Source organism: Scardinius erythrophthalmus, assembly GCF_964197995.2.
Source record: "Scardinius erythrophthalmus genome assembly, chromosome: 3".
Lineage (NCBI taxonomy): Eukaryota > Metazoa > Chordata > Actinopteri > Cypriniformes > Leuciscidae > Scardinius > Scardinius erythrophthalmus.
The window spans coordinates 13307344-13331036 of NC_138223.1; the positions used below are offsets into that span (position 1 = coordinate 13307344).

At 35.8% G+C, this 23693-nt stretch overlaps 1 protein-coding gene across 2 annotated transcripts in view; it reads left to right on the forward strand.

Moving 5' to 3' along the window:
* Positions 1-7985: 7985 nt before the first annotated feature.
* The window catches only part of mtus1b (microtubule associated tumor suppressor 1b), a 45381-nt gene continuing 29673 nt past the window's right edge, over positions 7986-23693 (forward strand). For both annotated transcript variants that reach the window (XM_081360362.1, XM_081360361.1), the window contains exons 1-4: positions 7986-8132; positions 15400-16947; positions 18947-19094; positions 23328-23519. In XM_081360362.1, the coding sequence (XP_081216488.1) occupies positions 15577-16947; positions 18947-19094; positions 23328-23519 (1711 nt within the window). In that variant the 5' untranslated portion in view covers positions 7986-8132; positions 15400-15576. The remainder of the gene's footprint in view (positions 8133-15399; positions 16948-18946; positions 19095-23327; positions 23520-23693) is intronic.

Below are 23693 nucleotides of genomic sequence, written 5' to 3' on the forward strand. Positions count from 1 at the left end.
ACTGATTGGTTGAAAGGCAGACAATGATAGGTGGGATCTAGTCAGAAGGCGAATTAACTATTATCTTTTTGAAGAAAGTGTGGTTTGCGAATTGTAAATACGGTACGTTACTGGACGCTTTAGGGAGGCAACCAAGCAGAAATAGGCTAATTAATATTTATAATAACCCCCTCGCTATAGTAGGATTCGTACTTCGCATTACCGTGGATTATCACAAAAGCGCATGAGCAAGCATCTCTGTATCACTTGAAGTACAGACTATCGCCCTTGGAAACAATAAAGAATAGGGACACGAATATGCTTGTATTTTAAGCGGCACTCTATGTAAGGCTCCGAATAAAGCTCTGTATTATTTGAATAGTTGTATTGATTTATGTTTATAAAAGCCTTTCTAGGATTTCAATGATTTACAGTGATTAGATCATTTAATTACGATTTAAAGTTGATTTCCAGCGTCACAATGGCTGAAACTGAGTCACACAGTTTTGTCTTTTATCATGTGATTTCAAGCACGCAGTATTTTGTGCTGTTGTGTTTTTACATTTTGTAATAATATACACCAATATTTCACAATTTAGCTTAAGTCATTTTACAGCGACTTTCTATAATATGATGCATTTCCAACATTAATTGCTTCTTTAATTTTATGTTCACTCTTTTCATAGAAAAAAAAATCTTATTTTACGTGATTACGATAAATGTTGTTTCTGTGGATTCAACATTTGTCCAGAAGGTGGCGATAAATTACAGCCATGAATACGTTTGAACTATAAACTGATGAACTCTGAATGTGGTATTATAAAAAAATGATTTTTTTTAATATTTATTTTAAGTACAGAATATGTCAGAGGAGGAGGTGCTGCTGGTTTATAATCAAAAGCTGTAGCCTGCCCTGTTCTTTTGGTTGGGTTTAAAGCTTCACTGTTTTTGTTTGCTGCACTGCAGTTTAGGCCTAACTGTCAAATATCTTCAATCCAATTCTATTCCTTAACCCACTATTATTATGGGACAACAAAACTGGTAACAGCTTCGAAAACTGGGACATCATATCCCCATTACACACCAGGTTTATGTAACTGACCTTCAGAGTCTGGTATGTCCATGTGTTGCTTATTTATTGATTTTAATTGATTCTGATAAATGCTTTATAGGCTTATATTTTCAAAACCAACTTTTCTTGGACGTCTGGTAAACTAGTTTTTTTTTTCCAATTGCAATAAAAAAAAAAAAAAAAAAACGTAAACTACGTCAATTTCCAACTATTTTCTTTTTTTCTTTTTTCATGTATTCTTTATTTTTTATTTTTTTAGGTGCCTATGGATTAACGTGTCTGTCAGCTTTTAGGCCTTACATTTACCACACCATATCACTGTATAATTATATAATTCTGAGATTGTTTGTTTCTTTTATGAATATGAATTCATAAAGAGGCACAGTAAATTTATCTGACTTGTACAATAAGTTACAACTGTTTAAAGGCATGTTTTATAGTATTACCAGGCCGGAATTTAACACGCAAGCTGTTATGTCATTGTTTGATTTCAGCAAATCGCAATGAAGAGATCAACGCAGACAAGTCAACGCGATTAATATTCATGAGCCCAACAGCCTGTCAAGTGTCAAGCACAAGCAGTCTCTGCTGTAAGTGAAGATTGAGGTAAGACGAGAGCAAAAATAAAATATGAACAATAAAAATAAGTCATATTTGACTATCGTTTGGTAAATGTTGTTAACTCGATATAAAATGTATAGATACTGGTCTTAATCTACGACCTCACAAAGTCCACAAAGTTTAGTATAATTTGAGAAATATGCAATTTCACAATCACCTCAAACTCTCGCCATTGGTTGAGCCAACGTTGCAGTGTCGGGCTGGCCTAATGTTACTAGGCAGTGTTTACACTTTTCAGGGGAATCAACCTGCAGATGTTTTACTTAGTTGTCTCAGTAAATTAAGCTTAGAAAGGCTTAATTTACAGTCTATGATCTGTAGGCAGTATTAAGAAAATACACCAGCTGATGTTCCAGTCATTAGGCCATGATGGGAAAACTTGCCTTGGCAGCAGAATCTTTTCTCCCTCACTGCTTTAATAAGAGCTGTCAAGAAACAGAACATAGTTGATCACGCCTGATATTCGCTTGGTCCTCTTTTCTCAGTGATGTAGAAAAGTAGGTTTTGTAAAAAAAAAAAAAGAAAAAAAAAATTGCAGCATATTTACAAATTTATGTTCACAGTTGAAACCAGTTGTGCTCCTTAATGTTTTTGTAGAAACCGTGATAAAAAATAAATTAATAAAAGAAATCTGGATTTTTGATTAATAGAAAGTCAGCATTATTTTTTAACATTGTAAATGTCTTTACTGTCACGTTGATTAATTTAATGTGTCCTTGCTGAAAAAAAAAAACTCGTTTAAATACATCAATATAGGCTACAGTACTGCAAAAGTCTTACGCACATTAGTATTTTCACAAAAGAAAATGGTTTTAAGTTTCATTTAAGCTTAAGTTATTTATATCTTTTGCTGTAGTGTCAATACAAAATATCATTCACATTTCCAAACATTACTTCTGCCATTTATTGTAATAATCCAGTGAGATTTTTGTATGCACAAGGAGTCGAACAACAGATAACGTTGGGGTGTCACACTGTAATTATTTAAGATTCATAAAACAGAGTAAATATGATCATTTTACCTGTTTCTATATTTGACATGTGGCACCTGATTTGGCCAGGATGAGGATGGTAGGGAAAATATGTGTCCTGACACATTTTTGAATTATAACTAAGGCATGATATACAGGCATTTGTAAGAAACATTAATCTCTATAAGTATATGAATTTTATATCTACGGTCTCTCTATTAAAATATGCAGTGATCTGCAAAATAACTTTTTATAAAGCTTTATAATTTATGAACCAAATGACTTTTACATGTTGTTTTAACTTTTGGAAATTAAACATAATGTTTATATACATTTTAATTGTGCTCTAGATTGTATCATAAAGTGAATATACATATACATAAAGTGAAAAACATTCCTGAATTCACCCTACTGCTTCACTAAATAAGTGAACAGGCCTACAAATGAATGAATGGCTTGTTTTTTATTCAGTAAATGTTATTAGTAACTCTATCCAATGAAGTCTGTGGTCAGGTTGAATGCCCATGTCCACAGGCCTCAAAGAGCGCTGGGTGTTTCTATGTAGGTTCTTAGATTAATACAAGGAGCCTGAGAAACATATGACCTGCAGGCTGCTGAATCATGTGCATGGGTGGTCAGGACAGTGTCTGTGTTTCCTTTCTGTTTAAGTGAAGATGGATGCTGCTATTTCTTTACTGAATGCAGTAACCAAATACCTAAAGAATGTTAGAAATTGGATCTAAAGGAGTGTTGTTCATGTATGTGTCAGGGGTGCGTTTAGTTTAAATCCCAAGGATGATGCTTGACGCAGAATGAACGATAATAATAGACTTTAATGCAATAACACTACACAATGACCATACACGTTAACACATAACACTGCACAGAGGAAACAGAGGACTTAGATACACAGGTCAGGTGATTAATGGAACATGGGACAGGTGTAAACTAATCAGACCATTGCAACTAATGATGAACTAGAACACAGGCAAAACATTGACAGAGCAAAACATGACTAAACTAAACAAGACAATGAAACTAAACATGACCATGGCAGAATGCACCTAGGTTATTTATATCTATATTTTTAAAGTAGAACTAGCTATTGAATGTGTGTGTGTGTGTGTGTGTGTGTGTGTGTGTGTGTGTGTGTGTGTGTGTGTGTGTGTGTGTGTGTGTGTGTGTGTGTGTGTGTGTGTGTGTGTGTGTGTGTGTGTGTGTGTGTGTGTGTGTGTGTTGGATGAGGGTGTTAAAATGCTTTGGACCGATAAAGAGTGAAATTAAAGCCGTTATCTAGACTGCTGGCTCCATCCATGCACCACAAACATATCAATCACTAGTGAATCCAGGCTTGAAGTGCTAGCTGTAAAAACAGATTCTCAAACATTCTGTTCGGTTGCACAAAACCACTTAAATATGATTTTCTGTTTAGTTTTATCTCTGCTGACATTTGAAATATCAGGTTAAGAAATTACGGATTTACGCTTCTTTTAAAAATAAAGAATAAATGAACACATTTAAAGTCCTATCCTGCACTTGTAATTGTGCTTGGTTGATTGACAGTGATTGATTCAGTTCTGACAGTTTAATAGTACAATTTCTGTTTTTCATTTTTAATAGAGAATTTTTAGTTAATATTTTATAAAAAAAGTTTTCTTTTAACTTCAACAAATTTATGTACACCTTATTTTCTATCATTGTATTAGGCTATATGTATCTCTCTCTCTCTCTATATATATACACACACAGTATACATACATGCATATATGGTAATGCTTTATTTTACAGTGTCCTTATTACACGTTACATGTAGTACTAATAACTATAAGTTATGCATAAGTAATTATTATTACTCGGTATTTAAATGTGTATTTACACGGTAACAAATGCACCTTTAAAAATAAAGTGTAACTAACCATATATATGTATACTGTATATATATATATATATACTGTATATATATATATATATATATATATATATACATCGGCCACATGAAACCCATATATTTACATTCTTTATATTTTAATTTCTACTGGAATAAATTTAGCAAGAGATGTAGGCATGTGGATATATTTAAAAAATAATCCAACAAATTATTTTACAAAAATGTTAATATTATTTATTGTTATAGTTAATAGTGGTGTTTGATAAGCCAAAGTTCATGTCCGTTGAGGTAAAGGACCTTTCTGTAGGTCCAAGTGAAACCTTTGTCCTCTGCCACTGTTTGAGTATCTGCTATATGCTAGAACGCTGACATTCTCCCAAGTGAACCTGTTGTTGGTTCACTGGAACTCTACAAACTTATCAAATTTATCTTTAACCTGATAACATTACCAGGTCAAGCATTTATTGCACAATAATGCGTCTGTGCTTGTGTTAAAATGTATGTGCACATGTAGTGTTGTTAGTGATGAATAAGCTTAAAAAACACTGAGAGATACACTAACTGTTAACTGTCATCTCTCAGAACGGTGCAGGAGAAATTAAAGGCAAACAAAAAGATGTCATTCTTACCGTCTATTTAAGAGCAGTTAAACACACAGTTACACAGCACTCTGAAAACATGTACTGAATGTCAGTGGTTACAGCTGTGGTTATGGTTACTGGCTGGGGTGTGTGTGTGTGTGTGTGTGTGTCGTTGTAGTTATGTGTTTTTCTACACATAATGTGTTATGCGTTAACGTTTTTTTTATTTCTGAATAATGCTGGTTCATTGTGAGTAAGACTGCACAAGCTGAATAATAACTAGTTGACTGTGTTGTGAAGTGGACAAAATATCTTTCCACAGCTTCATTCTTCACTGATGCTCTTGGTTTGTTTGTGTGTGTGTTTTGTCTCAGTGCATGTCAGCAGTGTTTTCTTGGCGTCTAATATGATAAGCTTGGCACGAATTCATGGAGTTTATCTGGAAAACCAGCTGTGAGGCTGAAGATACCATAGTCTATTATTGACCACTTGACCACAGTTCACTGATAAAGCAGCTCTCACTCCACTATTAAGCCAGAATATCAATTGGTGTGCTATTTTAACTTGGGCCAATAAACAACCACCCAGAACACCCTTGCAGCCATTTGTGCTAAAATCATTCAGAACACTTAGTTTAGTTTCTTATACTCTCCTCAATGTTTATATCTCTTTGACTGTAAGGCAGAGAAAATGGTGTATTTTTGTGTGATTTAAGGTGCGTCCCAATTCGCACATTTTATGCACTATTCTGCCGTTTTGTAGTATAAATAGTGCAAGTTTTGTGTTCACACCGAAAATTCCAAAAAGAAAAAGTGCACTTTAAATACCTGGACGATGCACTTAACCGAAAAAAAAAAAAAACGAAGTGTGGAATGTTGGACAACTGTTGCAGCTTTATTTACGTAGTGGAGGGAGGAAGGGATATCAGACTCCAATGTTGAATGACAAAAAAATCTTATAAAGTTAATTCACTGCATGGTCGAGTACATAGTGCATAAGTGCATAGTGTATAATAGTGTGTCATTTGGGATGCAACTCAGTCTTCAGAAGCTAAAACTATAATACTATTGTTTTGGCAAATAAAGTATATTTTGCTACTAGGCGGTAGCATTAGGGCCACAGAGTTAACTAACTTGCCTTAAAATTACTTTTTGAACACTTTTCTTTTTGTCTGGATCATTATTCATTAGCATAAGCAAAACTTGAGACTTTCATAACGAATTTGGTTAAACCAAAATTGTTTTGACCATGGCGAATATCACTATATTCAACATACACTACTGTTCAATGTTTGGGGTCGCCAAGTCTCACTAAGGTTTTGATTATTTTAAATAAGCTGTAATATAATAATATACTGTGTAATATTGTGAAATTACACACATTAAAGCCATTACTCCAGCCTTCTGTGTCACATGATCCTTCAGAAATCATTCTAATATGCTGATTTTCTGCTCAAGAAACATTTCGTATTGTTCTCAATGTTGAAAACGGTTGTGCTGCATCATTTTTTTGTTGACACCGTGATACATTTGGGATTCTTTATTGAATAGAAAGTTCAAAAGAACAGCATTTATTTGAAATAGAAATCTTTTGCAACATTGTAAATGTCTTTACTGTTTCTTTTTGTCAATTTAATGCGTTCTTCCTACTAAAAAGTATTAATTTCATAAAAAAAAAAAAAAACAATCGTACTGACCCCAAACTTTTGAATGGTAGTGTACACAATAATAATACTACTACTGATAATAATGTGATGATGAGGTGATTGTGGTCATAAAGTGTATCCAGAGGAGCTGTGAACTCAGTGAACATGCATTCGGATGGATTATCACTGGTAATCTGAGCAGATTTGTGTGGGCTTTTAATCTCCCATTTTGAGTTAAAACCAACTTTAGTGAAACTGGCACATTTTATATTGTCTTTTCGTCTGTCATATCATCACCATCTCTCTCTCTCTCTCTCTCTCTCTCTCTCTCTCTCTCTCTCTCTCTCTCTCTCTCTCTCTCTCTCTCTCTCTCTCTCTCTCTCTCTCTCTCTCTCTCTCTCTCTCTCTCTCTCTCTCTCTCTCTCTCTCTCTCTCTCTCTCTCTCTCTCTTTCTCATCCACCAGGTCTAAAACGGCATGGACAGACTCTTTGCTGCTTAGCAACCAAGCATTCTAATACACACAGGAGGGCTCCTTACAGAAGTTGCAGCCAGGAGGAGGTAATATGCCCACCCATACGCTCTCTCACACACACACACACACACACACACACACACACACACACACACACACACGCACACACACACATTGTGTTTTCATGTTTTATGGGGACTTTTCATAGACATAATGATTTTTATACTGTAGGCTACTTTACATTTTCAAAAACATCACTTAGTATCACTATGATTTATAAGCGGTTTTCCTCATGGAGACCAAAAAAACATTTTGTCCTCATAACGTAGGGTTTACCTGGACCACACACACTCATATGCACATGCACACACACACAGACATTCTTATTCAGCAGTGAACTTCAAGCTTTATGACTCATTGTTTGGCGCGAAAACCCCAGCATCCTTCAACAGTTTTATTTGTGATTTATGGTATTTGTATGTGATGTTTATGCGTATGTCGCAGAGCAGGAAGGATTGTCCCTGCTGCTGCGTATGCTGGCATGGAGGGTTCTGGGTAAGGGGAGAAAAATGCATTCCAGGGCTACCTCAGAAAAAAGTCACTGGCTCTCTGACACATACACACACACACACACAGAGTCAATTCTGGTTGGTTACTGCGGCACGATTTGGCTGCAGCTACAGATGAGGGGAGGGGTCTCTCTCTCTCTCTTTCTCTCTCTCTCTCTCTCTCTCTCTCTCTGTGAGTCTCCGCTCAGTCTGAAACTGCGCTCTTGCAGTGCTTTTGCTGGCAGGATCACATGAAACAGGACACTCTGTCCGGGACGGGTTTACCTGTGGAAAATGTGTGTTTTGATAAGATGAAATACACTCAAGGATTGATTGGAAACACTTGAAAAGCAGGTAGGTTTTCTGTCATATGTAAATCATTAATTGCGTAGTTGCACGACAGAGCCTCTAACTTTTCTTCAGCTTTATGTATGAGAGGGATGTTTTCATGGTCAGCAGGAGCTTTTTCAATAACAATCACAGTCTAATAACTTATATTAGGATTAGAATGTAGATGTTTATACATTAGTGGAGCATTGAGTTTGTTCATATTGCGATTTGCACCTCATATTCGCCAATCTATGTATTTATATGGTGCCACACTAATTACATGTACAGTTATGCAATGTAATGTTGATTTGATTGTGCATGTGATGCTGGTATTGTTAAGTGTGTTTGTTCTTAGAATCCGAATCACTGTGGCATATATGAATGATGTAGTTATTAGAGCACATCCTCTTTTCGGATGCTTTCCAGGGCTCTTTGACATAACCAGGGTGATCTATTGATCTGTTTATGCATGTTTCCTTGCCACAACATTACACACACCAAAGTCAAAATGCACCAGACACGATCACTGCTTTAGAGGGACGTGACACTGTCTGTGTGTTATACGACTATTTGCTTCAGTAAGTATATGCACCTACTTATACCTTACTCTACCTAGCCTAATGAAATTCGTAACCACTAACCACACTTTTGCACTTAATTGACCCATAAATCTATCTTTTAATGGAGTACTGTAAAAATAATGTCTGTAGAGGCTTGTGGGTATTTTGGTATCGGAGACAGTGCAAATACCAAAGTAGACAACTCATCTCTATGGCAACTGTTTGGTTCCGACAGAAGTATTTGGGAACCGAGAGAAATCCAGAGGAATTGAGGGTGCCTTTACATTTTTGAGAATATTCAGTGTGAAATTGCCTAAATTTATTGCATCAATTTGTTAATACAGATGGGTTAAAATAGTGTTTGACTGAAATGATCTTCTTCACAAAAAGGCTTTAAAAAGGCTCAAAATGTGTTCAGACACAATAACCTCGTAAGCACAAGTATATGGCAATTCAGTTTAATAAAATAAAATAAAAATTCTGCATCATCACATTTTGATTTTGCATAGAGTTCTCATTTCCCAGTTGCTCTCTGTGCTAAAATGCATTGAAGCATATTGAATGTAATAAGAACCTAATGGCAAAACATTAGACTGAGCTGACTTCAGTCAATAAAAAAGTTCATTTGTAGCTTCACACACACACAAAAGGAGAGAGGCGTGGTTAAAATGACTAATTTCATCAGTATAATTAAGCTGACATAACTTGAAAAACAACGTGTGCTCAACTAATAACATAGAGGCCTGTCATTTTGTGCAACCACTTAAATTAAAAAGCTTTTTTTTCCATTGCCATTCTCATGTATTGAAAGTGCTTCATTTTACTTATTAATATGTTATCATCATAGCCATGAGCACTATATGCGGTCACATGTTTTTTTTTCCTAAGCAGCGTAATTATAGCTCACAAACAACAGCACACTGCATATCTGATCATTTGCAAATAAACAAGTGCATTCTTGTTTCAGAATATTCATGGCATTACGTCAGTTTTAGTATTTTATGTTTTAGTATAACCCACCCTATAGATTCATTGTAAATAACATTGGGGATAACATTATTAAGCGTACCAGAAAAACTGACTAAATCAATATCAACCTACCCAGGGTCCTCTGACTTTTAGTTCATTAATGATTGCCTAAGAATTCAAGCACCAGTAGATCTTTAGCTTTTTCTTAATGTATTTTTTTTTTTCTTCTAGTCAGTTTATGGCTTGTGTAGAGTTGTGCAAATTTGGACTTGACGCTCAGGCATTAGAATAAGCCAATGAGATCAGTTTTGGCACCAAGAGCTACTCTTGGGGAATAAACACCTTTTCAACCGCTGTAGCACCAGCCTGCTAATGCTCAACTATGCGGTATAATTACACCGAATGGAGAGAGAGAGAGAGAGAGAGAGAGAGAGAGAGAGAGAGACAAAAGACTAATACTCATTCTATATGTATATTTTATTCTATAGTTTACAGAGGAATCTGTTATTTTACAGTTTCACTTTACAAAATCACTCTTAAGATACCTTTATTAGCTCTGCTTGTGCAATGCAACCAGACTGTTATCAGAATGCATACGTAAAGTTATCACATTGTGCAAAGTTCATCTGTTTCTGAGCTTGTGCTGTTTTCAATGGAACAGTTTTTAACGGAACAGCTTTAGTCCTCAGGCTGCGTCTACGTTTACCTGACCAGGGCACTTAGACAGGTGTCTGCATGTTTGAGAGAGAGACCTCTTCTCCGTCCTCTGTGCCTGAGCCTATTTTTAGGACTTTTTAGAAGTGGAATGTGACAAGAGGAATAAAACATTTAAGAATTAACAGGATAGTTTGATTAAGCTTCCAAATTAAAATTTTTTTAGGGTTTTGTGTTATGCAAGAGTGATTGTTCATAGGGAAACTAGAGGAGAGTGCTGTTAGAATGAGAAAGACTAGCTTGAAAACTGAGTCATAATCTCACCCAGCATCTCGGAAAGAATGACATTTATATGGAGGTGTAACTGGCCGCCTTAATAATTTATGTTATTTAAGTCATCGTCTACAAAGCTGATCAGGGCTGTCTGCACAGGCTTTAAGTAATATAAGGACAGTGGAGATTGCAAACACAAGGAAATGCATTTTGTAGCCTTTTGTTTGTCTCCTTTTTTTAAGCAGCCTGAATTTTGACAATGCTAAAAGTGGCCAAAAATAGTTGTGATGCTAAAAGCTTTGTCAGGTCATTCATTGGTGGTTTAAGAGGGCATAGAAGCTTTTGTCCTCACATGTTGAAATATTTTCATTCTAGGTCATCAGCGTGATTCGTTGTTAATGGAAATATCCACCTAATTACTAAACGCTGTGTTACAGAATGGCTGCGGTTCCCAAATTATGAATATTAACCTGGGGAATTATGCAGGTGCTAAATGTGAAATGATGCTCAAGATGCTGTGCAGAAATATGATCAGATATTCTGTAAGACTGTGTGGGGGAGGATGTTGTCATTTTAGTTGGGGAAAACAAATGTATTGTGTATCCTATTGACAAAGAAACACTGTGACTCTTTGGAAGGTCATGCTGAAACTTAAGTCCTGGGTTTCCGATACCGAAACGGCTCAGTATTGATATATAAGTTCACAGGCCATCTTCTGATGTTGCTGGGGCCCTAGAATCTGAGAATTGTTCTAGAAATCCACTCAGTTCAGTAATTGAACATCACATTCAATCTCTGGATCATCCTGTCAGGGATGGAAGCATTAGCCACCCTTCGCTTCACTGTTCTTTTTGCCCAGAGGGCCAGTGGGTACTAGACTAGTAAAAAAACTGGGTTGATGTCAGTCATTCACTGGTGTGATGATGCCATAAAGCACCATTCCCATTTAAAAGCACATGCAACTTCAGATTTTTAAACCTGGTGGATTTTGAAAGCAAAACATTTGTATGTTTGATAGCTAAGTTTTAGCACAATAATTGTAGAGGGGAAAGGTGTTTGTGGCACTGTGGCAAAAATCACTTTCACATGTCTAATATGCTTATTTGAATCACATCTTTCGCATATTATTTGTTTTGGATTATCATCATCTGATGATGATGAAACTAGGCCTATAGCTTGAGGATGATTATTGGGTGTTAGATACATGCACCACTACGTCATAGAGCTCATCGACTAAACCTAATATATATCCCAACAGTCCTGACATGTAAAAAAATGCAAACTTTTGCCCTGTAACCTCAGGCACATGTTTATACTCTGTCCCAAATTGCAGAATTCTTTGAACTCTCTCTTCGAAACTGTCTCAGATTTGAACTGTCTCCTATGAATCAACTTGGCGACAATTTATTGCCTACTTTAAATATGCATGCATAAAGGTATACTTAATAATATTTCACAATATTGCTATTTTTTTTTGCATTTTTGATCAAACAAATTACCTTTCATTAACAGGATTTACATTTATTTAGTTAGAGGAGACAATTTTTTTTTATTAAAATCGTCTTTTATTTATAGTAATAATATAGCCGTTCTTTTCAAATTTTAGCTGTGCATCTAGCCTTGAGATTTATGATCTTTCTGTCCCCGTGTGATTTCCGCTCTGAGTTATTTCAGTTGACAGGCATGCAGTGCAGCACAACAGGGCTCGCTTTTATCGTTAGCCAATCCATTGTGTCTATGTGCACCTAAATGTATAGAAAACTATGCAAATCTGTCGGGTGTGTGGAGACCATAACAGAGAGTGTTGAGAAATGTGACTTGTCTTGTAACCTCACCTTTGTTAACCCAATGCAAGCGAATGTCCCTCTCTTATTCTCATCACACCCCGGGGATAAGAGGACTGACCCTAACACAGCAAGAATCATCGCTGCAGTATGTCTCTCTCTCACACTCACTTTCTCTCTCTGGCTATCTGTCTCATCATCGCTATAATCTGAGATGTTAAAGCAAGAGTAATTATCAATCTCAGAAGATTATAGTGGCCTTGGACAACCACTGTTACACACACTCAGAGAGCTATGCAGGCCAGGGTCATGTACGTCATTTTCTGTATCCCACTGCTATCTGAGCTGAGCACATAGGAAGCAAGAAATTATTACATAATATCAAAAGCACTGAACGTACAGTGATATACAGGGCTGTTGTTGGTTGTAAGCAGTACTTTTAAGACTTTAAGACTGTTTTTCTTGTTTTCTATTTCAACTGCTAATGCATGAGGCTTTTTTCTGTTTCTGCTGGGATTCGTAGTTCCATCAACATTACTGGGCAAGACTTCATAGTTCAGCTCTGAAAGTTTTAATAAAAATAGCTTTTAGTCATGTTTTTTTTTTTTTTTTTTTTTTAGCTTTGACTTTCTGACTTTCTATGCAAGCTCTATTAGGCAAAACAAAGAAGATACACTTTCCAGTTGCCAAACAATAGCAAGTAACAAATCCTGCTATTTTAGGACCCTTGGGAAAAAGTCAACACAGGAAAAAAATGACCTTTATCAAACACTTTCACAGGGTATTTACATACATACCTGTATGCATTTCTTTATTCTACTGAACACAAAATAATATAATTTGAAGAATGTTTGTAACCAAACAGTTGTGGGGCACCATTGACTTCCATAGTATGAAAAGATCTTATTTTGTGTTCAACAGAAGAAAGAAATTCATACAGGTTTGGAGCAACTTGAGAGTGAGTAAATGATGACAGAGTTTTAATTTTTGGGTGAACTATCCCTTTAAGTCCTTTATGCAACATCTTCTACAATCACTGGTTAATTGGCACAGCCATATCGCCCTGTAGCCTAAAACTGGTTGCTCACTGTAGCTAAGCAGGGTCGAGCCTGCTCAGTACATGGATGGGATATCTCCTGGGAAAACTATATTGCTGTTGGAAGAGGTGTTAGTGAGGCCAGCAGGGGTGCCCAGCCTTTTGCCTGTGTGTCCTAATGCTCCAGTATAGAGATGGGGACACTATACTGTACCAAGCACTGTTCTTCAGATACAAATGCAAACCAGGGTCCTGTGTGACTGTCTGTGGTCATTAAAAATCCTATGGCACTTCTTGTAAAAGAGTAGGGTTGTAAAGCCTCTGTCCTGGCTAAATTCCCTCCATTGGCCCATATCAATCATGGCCTCCTAATAATCCATATCCACTGAATTGGCTCTATCACTCTCTCTCCGCACCTACAGCTGGTGTGTGGTGCACTGCGGCTGCCGTCGCATCATCCAAGTGGATGTTGGACACTGGTGGTGTTTGAGGAGAGCCCTGATTTGATTGTAAAGCACTTTACAGTAGTACATAGTAAAGAGCTATTCATTCATTCATTCATTGTGTGGAACATTGTGTAGAGGTATGTTGAGAGCTCTAGTTTAAGGGGTTTAAATTAACATGCAAAGTAATATGTTACATAATAACTCGCTTTTTAAACATCTCATTAGTTTTGAAGAAGAAAATGATCCGATTTTGTCTCTGTTCTGCATCATTAACTTTGCTCATCTCTTTCTCCGGAGTGATATATGAACTTATGTTGTGAGCAGCTCTCTCATCAACAGTATCACGTAAGCATATCTCAGGAAGGTCAACCGAGGAATAGTTTGCCAACAACTTATTTGTTGCCATGTCAATTAGATGATGCTATTCATTATCATTTGTGACATTTTCAAAAACTAACCACATCATAACCTGTATACGGTTGATATCCGCAGTCCCACTCAATACTTCACAAATAATGCTTGAATTTTTGCAGTGTCATGAGGTCACCAGCTCTTAGAAAGGGCATCGATGCATTTTGGCACCCACTCATCTTCCCAACCCGGGTAGATATCAGCCTGTTCTTTGTGTTAAAAGATGACTTTTGGTGTATTCAGCGAAAGGTTTTTGTGAGCAGAACAATCAGACTCTTGGTCAGGACCATTCAGCATTTGTCTGGAAACACAAGGACACCATTGTAGAAGTAACTGTCACCATTGCCTTGTGTGTGAGAGAGAGAGAGAGAATGCTCTGAATATCAAAATAAAAGCCTTCTCCTTTTATTAGCTTTTATCTGACCTACATTATCACCCTCATTTAATTGAAAGTGTGACTCTGACATAACACAGACTTGATCGTGCATGTGCACTATCATATGATTTTGCGTGAACTATGCTAAAATAAAGAAGTTTTCATACAGGCAGCTTCGAACAAGCTTTCCAATACTCAAGCAGACTGACAGCTTTCATGAGTCAACTTAGGGAGAGATAATATATATATATTATATATAAGCTAAATGTATACATCAGCATATGTATAATGGCATTATAATATATTATATAAGTTGAACATTAATTTCTTGCAGAAGTGATATAAGAGTTTGTAGAGGTTTATGCTACATTATCCTTTTTGACTTTTCCTATAGAGGAGTAGTTACCAGTAGAGGGCAGTCAAGTCAAGTCCTTTATTATTTAGTCAAACCTTTATTTACAAAGCAGCTTCACAGTGATCACAGGAATGATGTAAAATTTAAATAATTCAGTGCAAGTGAAATTGCCAGTATGGAGCAGCAGTGCCCTTGTTTACACCATTATAAAATATTATATTCTGGCTTGTTGTCATCTCATCTAGATTTGATCATTTTGAAGGGAATCTTTTGTCAAAATTCAAAAGGAAAAAAATATTTTCTTTTTCTTATATGACCCTGGTTTCCCTGTGTTTATCTCAGGCTCTATAATATTTACATATCTAACAGTACAGATCAGGACTTGATGAAATGTAATTGACATGCTTTTGTCTTTTCTTGTTTTTAGAGTCATTAAAAGGGTGTCAGCAAAACCATGGACGCCATCTTCTGAATGATCAAAGGAATAGACTTTCTATGACGAGAAACACCTTAATCCCATCAAGTATTAACTGTTTATCAGGGCTGAATTGGATCTAGCTATGGGGGATTTGACTGTCTGATAGTGTCTCAACCCACGTGCCTCATGGAACCACCAACAAACAAGTCTGAACTTCCACCTCCTGCACTTCCCAAGAGATCTTCTCAGGGATCTCAGCATGGGATGTGTCTTCCGTTACACAGTAGTGACCAGAGTAACAACGCTTTCACCTCTGAGTCCTCTCTGTCATCATCCAAAACCTCTCTCCTGTACGATAGAGACGAGACATCACCGGACTCCATGCGTAGCTTGAGCAGTCTGAGTAGTGCCAGAACAGATAGTCCTCTGGATGTGGACATGCCAGATGTGGAGATGGGAAAACCAACGGCCAACAGTGATGATTCAGGCATACAGAGCCCAGACTGCAGACCAGACTGCAGTGAGGACAACGACAACTCAGTGTCTGTCTATCTGGATGCTAATGAAGACTGTTGGAGTGACAATGACAACCGTAATGTCACTTTGATGGTAGCACAGAAGGTTGGTCAAACTGATGGTGATGATGCATTCTTGTGCTCTTCAGGAAATGATGATGATGACGACACCAAAGAAGAAGAGGAAGAAGACTCTTTTCTTTCTTTATCCTCTGTAGAATTAATGATGAAAAGCCAAGTTGTTGTCTCTGCTCTGGAAGTCTCCACCAGCTCTGAAGTGGTAATACCAAATAGTGTTTTACCAGACATTTCTGAAGGCCAAACAGCAGAAGTGCCTAACATGGCTACGGTGAATGAACCCCAGAGGGAAGTTGTCCACGAAAATGGGGAAGTCTCTGTTGACTTGTCATCAGCCATTCAAAAAACTCCCATCATGTATGAGACACTGGTGTCTCCTGAAAACAAAGTCTCCATTTCAATAACAAGTACCAGAAACACAACTTCTTCTCGCTCATCCATCTCAAAAGAGGACAACCATCCAAAGTCCACAGCAAGAAAGACCAATGATCTTGCAGGACATTTTATTGCCAAGCCTCGTACAAGGGCTGCTCTGGCCAAAGCCACAAAACCTGAGGAGAAGAGGTTCCCTAGGCCAGACCTGAGGAACGTGAAGGCCAAGATCATCTCCAGGGCTGCCTCTGTGCCAAGATCAGCCAATCCAGCAAAAACAAACACGAATGTTAAGCAGTCAGCTTCAGGAAGTGTGAAGGTTCCTGCTAGTAGGAAGGCGGAAGATAATGCTGTTGGAAAAAGAAGCAGATCATCATCAGCCAATACAAGAGGAAAGGAAACAAAGACTTGCCCAAGTGAGGTTGCATTTAATGGCGGTCAGGAGAAAGATGTAAACGCTTTATCCTTGCCAACACAAGAAGAAGAAACAACAATGAAGTCAGAATGTCCTTCTTCAACTGATTTAAAAAATGAAGGAGAACCTCAACTTGAGAAAGAAGCTGGGGAAGAAACCTCTAAGAGTAACAGCAAGGTTAGTGATTCAGTTGTCCTCTTATTCAACTTCTCTCCTGCAGTTTAATTATTGATTGTTATAATTTTTAACATCTAATTTTAAGCATTACAAAAAAAAATCCCATTTTTATATATATATATATATATATATATATATATATATATGAAGGTCATGTTTATATAAGGATTTTTTTTTTTTTTTTACAATTAGAAAAGTTTTTTACATTTTGAATTTTTTTTATTAAGGTTTATTTATTTACATTCTACTATTATTAAACTGATAAAATTATTATTATTTTTTACATTTTAGTAACAAAGTAACAGTACATACATTAGTAACAGCAACTTTTATTATTACTAAAACTTTTATTAAGGTTTATTTATTTAGAAATTTTACTGTTACTGTTATTAAAACTTATTAAAACTATAAAATATTATTATTGAATTAATACTTTGCCTTTTACCTTTTATTAAAATTTATTTAAACCTTATTAATATTAAATCATCTATTCATTTCTTATTTATTTAGTACATTTAGTTTTTTACAATTAGAAGGTTTTTCTACATTTTAGGTTTATTTAAATTAGTTTAATTTATTTAGGTTTATTTAGATTTTACTATTATTAGTACTTTTATTAGTATTTTATATAGATGTTTTTATATTTATAAAGTTAGTTATTTATTTAAATTGTACTATTGATATTATTTTTATTTGTGTTTTTATTATTTATCAACAACTATTATTATTATTAAAATGTTCATAATAGTTTATTATTGTTGTTTATTTAAATTGCATTAATATTAAAGCATTAATTAGTTTTTTTATTTCGATTTTTTTCCATATAGAATGTTTTTAGTATTATTATGAAAACTTAACAGATTATTGATCTAAAGTTTACTATGATTCAAACTTTTATTAATATTTTATTTAGTAAATTTAATATTCACATTTACATGTCTAATGAAGCATCATAATCTCTACTGGGATGTGCAGAAAGAGTCAGACTGAGAGCTCATCCAGTTGAAACATGTTGATTTAAATCACCAATAGAAGAAAGTATTAATGTTTAAGAAGTATTCTTGATTCTCAACTTGTGTTAAATGTGTTTGTGTCAAGTTCTTTGTGTCATTTATAGTCATACATCCAAATCTTGGTCTACTTAAACTGAAATGTTAATTTAAAGCAACATATTAACAGCAGTTGTCTGTTTCCATGTCAATCTTCTCCTTATGAGGAGAACTGCTTCAACAAGTCCGACTCTATACGTGCCATCACATGATTGTGCTATGCTGTTATTCAGGCTTAAATGTGTTATTAGCTTTGGTCGAACCAAACGTCAAGAGTAAATGAAGACCTAACAAAAGGGTTTTCAAATGTAAATACTGTGATTAGAGGTTTTAAATATGTTCACTGTCCATAGTCTTACCGCAAGTGCTTTTGCATGTTTCTGCTTTATTATCACTGTTAAGAAACACGCAAGAGCCAGTTCCCTCTCTCACTTTCCTGCCTTTTTCAGCTTGGTTAGAGAACATGAGTGAGATGTTTTTGCCAGTAAAACAACTGTCTTGGAAGGAAAGGAACAGAACGTGGAGGGAAACATTCCTTAGTTTAGAGGATTCGTGAACACTGATTCAGACATCAGAATCTTTCCACAAACTCACTCCATGTGTGTGTTGAGTGTTTAATAACGAGGGGGAAAAAAGGAAAAGATCTGGGCTGGTCCTGGCATCAGAAGCCCTGAGGGAATAACACAATAGAAACGTTTTTCCCTTTGCTTTTTTCTTTTTTTTCTTCTTCTGCTTTTTTTTTTTTTTGGAGCAGGCGAGTCTTATTTCCCCTCCCTCCTTTCCGCTCCTCCTCCCTCTCCTTCAGCGCTCTCGCTTCTCTCTCTCTCTCTGTACCACTGCACATTTTCTGTCTGTTCTGTGGAATGGCCAACACTATGGTTACCCTGCGGCGCCCAGAGTTGGGATCTCTGGCTTGGGATGCTGTGACTAACCAACGACTCTTTCTCCAGACTGTGTCTTCCAAGCTGGGACCATCTCTAGGGACTAACAGTACTTCCACCTCTGGACCCCCAGAACCTAGACTGAAGCCCTCTAACAGAGAAGCCCGACCCACAGGTAGTCTGGGTCCACCGGGAGGACGAGCGGTTCAGCCGGCTGGTGAGTTTTGCTTGTTTAACACAGAACATAATCTCACAGGCATTGTTTAAGGAAGTAGACAGAGTGAACGCTACAGTGGAAGAGTCTCTAGGTTTGTTTTGTTCTGTGTAATGCTTCCTGTAAGCTTATACTGATATAATAAGTGTTTTAACTGCATCACTGTCACAGTTCAGGTAACTCTGCTAGAGTGAGGAATATAAAATTCTTCCTTTCTAAAATTCAGCCTTTCTGCTGACATTTGCAATTTAATTTGACATTGCAGGGTTGTGATTTTTTTTTAGTGTGCATAAATATTGTTTTTATTTAAAGCATATTACTTAATCTTAAAGCCAATTAAGCTAAACTATAATGATTGTTATATTTATGAGAAATTGAGAAACTTTTTTTAAGAAATTTATATTTTTATTTAGCAAGGATGCAATAATGATTAAAAGCTCACCAATTCAGTAAAACACTTTTAATCATTATTGCATCCTTGCTAAATAAAAATATTAATATCTTACTGATCCTAAAAAAGTACAATTAAAAACATAAATAATAACAATCATTAGTTTAGCTTAATTAGCTTTAAGATGAAGTAATTTGTATACTTTTGAATAATCTTGTATTATTTTTTATAATTTACTTTGTCAAATAATCGACCTCTCCATCCAAAGTAAATAAATAATTACCTAAACCCAAAAGTCTTTTTGCATTATGTTGTGTAAAAAACATTATTTATGATTCGGTTTTCTGGATGTCCTCGGACGCCCTCAAATGGAAGGTTTTGTCAGATTTAACTTCAAACTTCTGGGGACAAACAGAACTTTTATAGTGGTACTCATTATTTCAAAGTATCATAAATAACTGTTTTGCTTTAAATCGACAGATATCAACAGGTTTGTGCGAGAATTTGGGTTGGCGCCTTCGTTTAAAACCCATTAGGCCTATAAAATGTCCTACTAGTGAATCTAACATGTGTCTGGGTTATCGAGCGAGTGGGAAGCCGCAGCTGGTGTTAATAAGTTCCAAACTCTACGTAGTGTTACATAATTCTCCTCTCTTTCTGTGGCCACATGTTCAGCATTTTAAGCCATAACACACTTGAGTTAACACTGCACTTAACTTCAGTTTCCTATCTCATATTGTCCATTCATTTCTCTCGCTCTTTGTCATCCTCTCTTTTTCCCTCCACCCATCCCATCGTGTGTATGTCTGTCCATTTATGTGTGTAGCCTGAGGCAGTTTTCCTGTGTTGGTCAGAGAAAGACATTGTGCTCAGTGTGTGTATGTGTGTGCGTGTCCACGCTTTTGAAACGTTAGGGGCTGTCCAGTAACTTAACCTTCCTCTGTGACATATCCTTTCTTTCTGTCTCTTTTGCGTGTTTCCTCTTTCTTTCATTACATGTGGATGCAGGGATATGTTTGGGTGCATGTGGTTTCACGGGCCATATTCTATATGTTTGTGTGTGTCATGTTTCAATGTCAATGAAAAGTAAAATTGAATCAAGGAGAGAAGGTCACATTCCAACTAGACAATCGTCGTCTTGTTTCTCCACAGAGACCACAGGCCCACACTGTGACTTTTACTCCACAATTTAATAGTTGACAATCAGGGGAAAGTTTTGTGTTGAAGGATATCTGTTACGGTGGGGTCAGTCTCAGGAAACAGTGCCATATTTTATGTTCATAATGCGTTTGAAAAGAAATAATTCATTTAATGGAAATAAGGGACTTGCATCATAAAGGTGTAAAGTTTCGCTTACAATCTTTATGTTTATATATTGGCCTCATCAAGCTGGATAGTAATGGGGATAAAATCAGTGATTTATGTCAAATATTTGTTATAAATAATTTGTATAATTGTTCTTTGTATAAAGCACAAGATTGATTGTAAATTAGTGGTTCAATAAGTGGACTGTGTTTCAATGATTTAAGTCATTATATTTATAAATATGTTCATATATAGATTTCACTCAAAAATGTTTATCTTATTTGGATATCATAAAAGTATAATGGGCCTACACTACCATTATTTTTTTTTTATTTTTTTTTTAATAAAATAATATTTTTATTCAGCATTAACTTGATCAGAAATGAAAGTGAAGACATTTTCAATGTTACAGAAGATTTCCATTTCACATAAATACGGTTCTTTTGAACTTTAGATTTATCAAAGAATCCTGAAAAGAAAGTGTATTACAGTTTCCAACTATTTTCAACATTTGATAATAATACGAAATGTTTCTTGAGCACCAAAATTAGCATATTAGACTGATTTCTGAAGAATCATGTGACACGGAAGACTGGAGTAATGATAATAATAAGTTAGATTTTAATATATACTCAAAACGAAAGTTTTAATATTTCACAATATTACAGTTTATTATATATCATAATAAAAATAATTAAATATCTTCAAATTTACAATTTAAATTTACATTTACAATATCATTACAATTTTATGACACTGTTTCCTGTGAAATACCCTGTACACATCCTATCCGCTTGGCCACAAAAATGTAGCTGTGCCACTTGTCGGAGACCTCTTTGTATGTGTTTGTTTGCTTTCCTTATCTTGTTTTAGTAGCTGATAGCCACGAGTGATCAGATAAGTACTTTCAAATTAAAAACCCGAAGTCAGACTTTGCCTGGAAGTGAACAAGCAAAATGCAGTAGCATGTGTTTTCCAACAGGTGGCATTTATCTCATTTATTGGTCTCACTGCTTTTGAATTCGGTGCCGTTTAAAAACTCAGAAGAGGAAAGAGCAGGGAGTTCAGAGAGTGGTTTCTGGATCAGACTCTGGAGAAAGTGAAGAATCTCTCTGTACTGAACCAACAGATTCAAACCTGCATATAAAAACACCAGCTGGCATAAAGTGATATTTGTGTTGGTTGGTCTCCATAGCAGTGCCCCCAGAAGACCTTACATTGTACAGTACAGGATGTGCTTGTGTGAGGTGTCGTCTCTCTCCCTCTTTAATTCACAATAACACACACAGCTTCTACCCATTGAAGTCAAACAAGTGTTCTTCTCACACATAGGAACTGTTCGGTAGTGTAGAAAAAGAAACAGGATACAGGAAACACACCAAGATTTCCCAGCACACTATTGCACATTTTAAAAAGAAAAAGACACAACGCAACTTCCCAGTGGTGGTATTATAAAAACTGATCAAATTGAATTTAATGGAAAATGAATTACTTTTTCACTATTGTGCGGAAATCATATGCACATTTGAGCGTATTTGAACAGCTTCGTCTTTAACCTTCATCTAAAAAATATGTTTACATTCATAACACCAATGACATGGAATATGTTTTATACATATTATTTTATAATATTATTTGCGCTACCATTCAAAGTTTAGGTGTCAGTATGATTTCTTTTAAAGAAATTAATACTTTCATTCAGCAAGGATGCATTAAAATCTTCAAAAGTGACAGTAAAGACATGTATAATGACAGAAAAGATTTATATTTCAAATACATTATGATCTTTTGACCGTTCTATACATCAGAGAATCCTATATAAAAAAAATGTTTTCACAATCGCAGTTTCTAATCAAATTATTGAATGATTTCTGAAGGATCATGTGACATGTGAGTGATGGTGCTGAAAATTCAGCTTTACCATCACAGGAATAAATTATTTTTTTTTAGTTATTTTAAATTGTAATGATATTTCACAATATTTCTTATTATTCACAGTATTTTTACTGTAAATGCAGCCTTGTTGAGCATAAGAGACTTACAAAATCCTGAACCCAAATGTTTGAATGGCTCTGTATATTTCTAAGTACTTATTTTGTTTTGCTTTTATTTCTACAGCTGTTAGACATTGCACTAAACTAGGGATACAAAATAAGTTTTTAGGCACCTAATAAAATAATTTTTTTTTAAAAAATGTGTAAAACAGAGTTAAACCATCATATTTTATAAAAGCATGTTAGATGACAGCACACCACCTTGTATTGTGAACTTCTTGTGAGGAAAGGTGATGAGTGCAGAAAAATAAAACTGCTGACACACAAAGGTCAGTGAGGGAAATCTCTGCTCATGTCAGTTTGTATGCATGGCTGAATGCACATTAATATTCTATATATAACTGCAGTCTTTATTTAATAGTTGAACACTCTGTGAGTGCAGCTGGCTGAATAGAACCGCTTCGAAAACATATAGTCTAGCTGGAATATGCTTCGGTATCAGTGATGATGGCGAGTAGAATTTAATTATAACTCTTTTATGTTTAGGTATTCCAAGGATGCGCACCACAGACAAGTCCGCAGTACCCTGCAGCCCAACTTCTGTTTCCAGCTCTTTTTGTAAGGGTCCTCAGAGAGCTGCCTCTTCCAAACTGCCTGTTAAAGGCCTACCCACAAGCCCTAGCTCCTCATCACTGGGAAGTACAATCAGCGAAAGCAACAGTATTGCTGTAAACAAAGGTGCGTGTCTGTGAAGAGTCTTAAAAATATATTTACTCACCCTCAAGCCATCCTAGGTGTATATGACTGTCTTCTTTCAGACGAACACAATCAGAGATATATTTAAAAATATTCTGGCTCTTCCAAGCTTTATAACGGTAGTGAATGGGGGGCAAGATTTTGAAGCCCAAAAAA